The sequence below is a fragment of the Gossypium hirsutum genome, chromosome D01 (genome assembly GCF_007990345.1).
Source record: "Gossypium hirsutum isolate 1008001.06 chromosome D01, Gossypium_hirsutum_v2.1, whole genome shotgun sequence".
Taxonomy (NCBI): Eukaryota; Viridiplantae; Streptophyta; class Magnoliopsida; order Malvales; family Malvaceae; genus Gossypium; species Gossypium hirsutum.
The window spans coordinates 58849477-58855403 of NC_053437.1; the positions used below are offsets into that span (position 1 = coordinate 58849477).

The 5927-nt window shown below is 31.9% G+C and overlaps 1 protein-coding gene across 3 annotated transcripts; it reads right to left on the reverse strand.

The window, feature by feature from the left end:
* Window positions 1-441: 441 nt before the first annotated feature.
* Window positions 442-3729, reverse strand: LOC107921106 (MACPF domain-containing protein At4g24290). Of its 3 annotated transcripts, none has more exons than XM_016850977.2 (7): window positions 3513-3729; window positions 2680-3034; window positions 2343-2581; window positions 2043-2244; window positions 1760-1952; window positions 1490-1656; window positions 442-1394 (listed from the first exon to the last, which is right to left on the reverse strand). In XM_016850977.2, the coding sequence occupies exons 2-7, from the start codon at window positions 2938-2940 to the stop codon at window positions 723-725; spliced, it is 1734 nt and encodes a 577-aa protein (XP_016706466.1). In that variant the 5' UTR covers window positions 2941-3034; window positions 3513-3729; the 3' UTR covers window positions 442-722. The 3 variants fall into 3 exon arrangements, with proteins under 3 accessions (XP_016706466.1, XP_040943450.1, XP_016706467.1); XM_041087516.1 differs by having other exon boundaries at window positions 2343-2585; XM_016850978.2 differs by lacking the exon at window positions 3513-3729 and having other exon boundaries at window positions 2343-2585; window positions 2680-3483.
* Window positions 3730-5927: the final 2198 nt, after the last annotated feature.

Genomic DNA, 5927 nt, shown 5'->3' on the forward strand with positions numbered 1-5927 from the left:
AAAAAAAATTATGAACTTTTCTGGAATTTGTTAAATATTTTAATAATTTTTATCAATTATTTTAATTTCATGCCATATGAATTGTCAGGACAATATCTTTAAAATTTTAATGTCAAAACTAATAAAAAAAATAGAATTAAAGTGACAAAATAAATAAAAATTAAAGCTAAATTATACTTTAGTTGAAAGCGTAAAAGTTTATGGTGTTGAAAAAAAAAAGAAAAACCAAAAATCTAGAAACGAATCCTATAAATGTGGCCATCAATGTAATGTAATATGATATAATGAGAATGGTAAAAAAAGAAGAAGTAAAATCTTGATACTCATGAATAGGTCTTACCTATCATATCTTATCAAAATTTATTTGTGACATGTATGAATATAAATATGGGTATAAAATCATGAAAAGGAAATAAAAAAGTCAACAGCATTTTCATCTGATGAAAATGGGTAAATTTCTCTGGTGTTTTATTTATGCACACAATCAACAGACTGAGAATGATGAAATTTAAACTACAAAAAGTTTTCAAAATCCAATTAACAACAATCAATTAAACTAGGTGAAACTCTCCCTTCAACGTCACACAGCTAATCTACTTTGCTGTCTCTCTGGAACCAAGTTAGAAATTTTGTCTTAAGCCCCAGAACAATGGAGGATTAAACTACAAATATTTTGGCTTTGAGCTTGCAGCAGCAAAAACGAAAAACCAAATATACATATGCTAATGCTCCTCAGGTATTTCATCTGGTATGTCAATTAATAGGGAGTACTTTACCCGTAGAGCAATCTTGCCTTCCTCAACAACCAGTCTTGCCCCAGACACAACCCAGTATCCAGGAGGATCTTGTGGCCCTCTTTTCATCTCTGCTGTATCAACATATTTCAATAGTTTTGGGGTATAATTTGGCATTGGAGGGCCACCAGGGTAAACTGAACAGCTTGTATCTGGCTTTCTTTGTGGTGGAGGTGGTGTTAAAGGCTTACTCAAAAGATCAGATAGGATTCCGGACTGAGGTGCAATTCCAAATGATCCATCCCATTCTGAACGGCTTAGGATTACCGTTCCCAAAACGGTAGAGAAATGAAGTCGTAAAAAGAGAATGCTTTTCAATCCATGTTTCTCTACCTGTACCTGAGCTCCAGTTACTATGGAATTATTATTGTAACACTCTACAGGAGCTGTACAAACTCTAGAGAAATTCTTCCATCGAACTTTTACCAAGTATCTTTTATCATAGGACTCTTCATCAGGCAATGTATCGTTGGGTTCATCGACAAGTTGAAAGTATGTAGGTAGAGAAGAAAGGTGCTGCATGTATATGGCCAACCGATTGCTTCTTTTGCCTTCGAGATAGAGCCGAAGACCTGTAACTGGTCTCATACCTACATCAACCTGTCATAGAATGGGTAACCCCACAAAAGGACTTTTGCAGCAAAAGAAACAAGAAACAGCAGAAGATTTGAAGAGGCTGAAAAAAAAAAGTTTACTGGAATGGTGTTAACATAAAGCTTGGGACCCAAGAACTTGAACTGTAAAAACGAATTGCTCTGTCGCTTGTGTTGTAAACCACGGGGAAACTCGTCGAAAACTGGTGCCCACCGCCTTGGCAGCGAAAATTCCAAAAACAAATGTAGTTCTTCAAGTGAGGGTTTATCTGTCATAAAATTTCAACAGTTATCTATATATGAAATCGTCTGATATAATTAATATTAATAACAATTGTAACAATGGACAAAAAGAGAGTCCATTATGCTTACAACGTAAGTAGAGATCTATGGCATGATTCAAGAATCCGCTCATTGGAACTCCACTTAACAAGGAAGTAATAGGAATGAATGACATTGAGACCACTTCAGGATGAACATCAACAGTTTGTAGCCACTCAGCATGGGATAAGTTCATTTCCTCTCTTCCACCCCTCCTTTTGTAGATTATAGAGATATCCTGCATCTAGAATTAACAAGTAATATCATCAAAGAAGGTGAATAAGAAGAAGTTGCTCTTTGAACTTACTTGATCCAAAGGGATCAGATAAGAAACCTGATTATATAGTTTCACTTGTTCTGAATTGATCCTACTTTGTTCATTGTTCTTTAAAAACTTATCATCAGCCAACTTCTTCAGTTTTGTGTATGCATCAGTTGGTTGAACAGTTGATGAGTGCTGCTGTTTCACATATATTACATCCTTTCCGCCCATTTTCACACCAACAATAATATGGGTTCCAAATGTCTTGATGAATCTGGAATGGCAAAAAACAAGTGATCACAGTCTTGCATAATTAGATCCTCCAGTGCCATACGTTAAATTGTAAACATATTTCTAATCCAATTACTTCACCTTGCCAAGGCAGCAGGTTCCCATGATGATGGAACAGCTTTCTTAACATGATCACAGAGTACCATTTGTGATTTGTCCAATAAAACTGTATAAAGTGTGATGAATATCCCATCAAAAGCTAAGGTCTTGGTGCTGACTGCATCCTTGTGCGAACAGCCGGAGAAGTCAAACATGGCATTGAATAAACCAGAAGGAATTTTGCCACTCAGAGACAGTTCATGGTTGAACCGTTCTGACATCTGCCTAGAAAGTGAAAATCAACAAAATGTTCTATGATATTTTTGCCAGGAAAAAGACAAATGTTCTAACCATAACTGTTGGAAGAAATAAAATTTACCTGCTGAAAAGAGATAACATCACACATGTTCCTAGTACCGTTGCCTTGATAACATTTGATCAACTTGGATACATTTGGGATAGAGATTCCACCGGGCAAAGCTACATCATAACACCCAACTTGTTCAAACTCAATCAAGGGTGAACCCTTTTCTTCTTCTTGACAGTATTTCAACCTTAAATCAAGAGCTAGATTATATCCACTCCCAATAGACCCTATAGCAATCTCAGCAGCTTCCTGAGCTGAAATCTTGAGTGCCATTTGCCTTGTATATCACTATTCTTCACCAAACAGGACTCCTACTCCAAACTTAATGAATTGGTTTGGATACCCAAACCGACAAATTAACCAAAAACTGCACATAGTTTACAAACACAGTTCAGTCGGGGGTCAGGCAATACAATAGGGAAAATATGAACTTTCACCAAACATTTGATCTACAAGAAAACGAACCCATACACATATTCCATATTTCCAAATTTTTGAACCCATTGCACCTATCTGGGTGAACTTTGCTCCAGTAAACCAAAAATCTTTGTTGCATGAACATGGATCCATGTGTATCATATGTATGCATGCGTGTATAAAACACAGAACATAGCTTATATATGTCCCTAGCAAAACCAAGTTGCTTCTTTAACTAAGAGTCTGAGACTAACCCAGTCTTTCAGTTACTAATAAAAATGAAGAGCATACAAACTTTTCAACATAATTCACCATTACAGAGAGTATTTAGTAGATGTATATCAATTCCTATGGATCCAAAAATCCAAATAATTATCCAAAATAAGGAAAATAAAAAAGAGAGACAACTTGAGAGACATTAGACTTACCTTACCAGTCTGAAGTCCTGAATATCTGCAAAGATAGCATACAAACAAAAATATAAGATAGGTATTCATGAGTTTGACTTTTCTTTATATGTAGTTTAGTTACATCCAACTAATCAAGTTTCCAAGCAGTTTCCAGGATAAGACACGATGTTTTTAAGAGAGAATTTTCCATATATACATGGGGCTTAAGTGGTTCTGAGCCATCTAGGCCTTACACGGAAATTCCTCTTATTGACTTGCTACTATACAGCTTTTTCCGTTACAAAGAAAGCATATAATGATGTTTGCATGAACCGACACGTGCTCAATTGCTTATGAAGAGTTTTTAAATCCAGTTAAAATTTAAATTACATTTTAATCATTCAACTTTAAAAAGTTAAAATTTAAATTACATTTTAATCATTCAATTTTAAAAAGTTATGATATAATTATTATTATTATTATTGAATTGTTAACGGTGTAACAAAAAATAGTACAACACGTTATATCATTATTTCAAAAGAAATAGATCAAATTTACAGCTAATCAGTCTCCTTTTTATTTCATATAATATAAGGTAAATTAAAATATTTTATAATAAGTGTTAGATTTCAATAGCTTACACTATAATAAAAATGTAATTCATGATGTGCATAAAATGCAATTCAATAATTTTATCCTACTTTTATCTATTCAAAATTTTTATTAGTTTTAATGTAAAATAAGAAATATTTTAAAATAATAAGATATTGTCTATTTATAAATTTAAATAGTTTAAATTATAATAAAGTATAATTAAATATTTATTAGACTTTATCTATTCAAAAAAAAATTATTTATGTTAAACCAAGCTTTAATTGATAATAAGTTTTTATATAACAAATTGAAGTGTTTTTGAATAAAAGTTAAAATTCAACAAAATTAGAAAAATGATAAAATAAAGTTAAAATTGTTTCAATTGAGTTAAACATTTTCAATGATGTTAAAACTGTTTTTAAACAAGTCAATATTACTCCAGGCAAAAAAGTATCGATACTTTTGGTCAAGTATCGATAATTTTCAAAATATCGATACTTATTCTAAAATCAATACCAATTTGAATTTTGTTTTCAATCAATTACAAAGTATCAATATCTTTTCAAAAAGTATCGATACATTTTACCAGATATTGATAAATTGTCTTTGGTATCATTGTAAACTAACTTTAACGGTTACTAAATTCGACATTAAATGTTAATAGTATCGATACTTGTAGAAAAAGTATTGATACCTTTTGTTGCAGGTGAATTTAATGATCTGATATTTTCATCCCCAATAGCTCTATTAATGTTTCTAACAACCACAACGGTTGAAAATGAATTAGAGGGTATGAACACCATCTTCCAAAGGTCCTACAACAAGAAGAGAGATCATCAAGCCTAAAGATCAATCAATACAACCTTAGTGCTTAATTCTTTCATACTTTTCTTGTATACACTTGTGAGCTTTCATGGTTATTCTTTAGCTCAAGTGTATTCTTGTTTATTTGTGCTTAATTAGCAAACATTATGATATTGTAAGGATTACTTCTTGGTTTGCTATTTGTATTTACTCTTTGAGAGGATTGAGTCTTAAGGGTTAGGTAGAAATTGAGTTGTAAGGTTAAACCTTGTCCTCAAAGGTTGATCAAATTAGTGAATTTGAGAAAATCCTTAGTTGTGGAAAGCTAAAGTAGTGGAGTAGACAATTGGGGCCGAACCACTATACATCAAAATGTTCATTGTCTCTATTCTTTTCTTAGCAACCACAAAATCTTTAAGAAACCAATTTACCCCTCTTAGTGATTTCGAGTTGATCTTTAGAGTTAACAACTTATTTTAAAATGATCGTAAAAATATTTGCTTATGTTTAAGTAAGAAACAAATTAAAATATAAAACTATAAATTTGAATGGTTTATATTACAATGAAAATACAATATGAATATAAAATATAATTCAATATTTATTCGGCTTTATATATTTAAAGTTTTTATTTAATTTTAATAAAATAATACAAAAATAATATAAATCATAATTAAAGCGTTAATCAACTAATAATTCAATATTTATTGGGCTTTATCCATTCAAAAGTTTTGTTTTAATAAAAACATTTTCTAATGTTATTAAGAAGTAATTTAGTGTTGCAACATCTAAAGGGTGGTGTTGCGACCTTGCCAACAGTCTACTACAAGTTCAATCTCTTATTTGGTTCCACCCTAATGACTGCCTCCGGACGTACTAACATCCAAAGTTTGAATATTACAGTAAAAAATATATATTTATGAAGCGGTATCTACAAGTATATGGGTCCAGTTGTAATATAGTTACAACGAAGTAGGTGAGTACTCTGAGGATCGTACCCAAGGGAGGTTAGTGCTACATCAATTTTAACCTAAACACTGAAAGAACTAATTAGTA

Coding starts and splice junctions, on each gene's coding strand:
- LOC107921106 (XM_016850977.2), bottom strand. CDS start 2,940: ATGGCACTCAAGATTTCAGCTCAGGAAGCTGCTGAGATTGCTATAGGG. Junction 2,582..2,679: donor ATGTTATCTCTTTTCAGCAG/GTAAATTTTATT, acceptor CTTTCTAGGCAG/ATGTCAGAACGGTTCAACCA. Junction 1,657..1,759: donor CATAGATCTCTACTTACGTT/GTAAGCATAATG, acceptor ATTTTATGACAG/ATAAACCCTCACTTGAAGAA.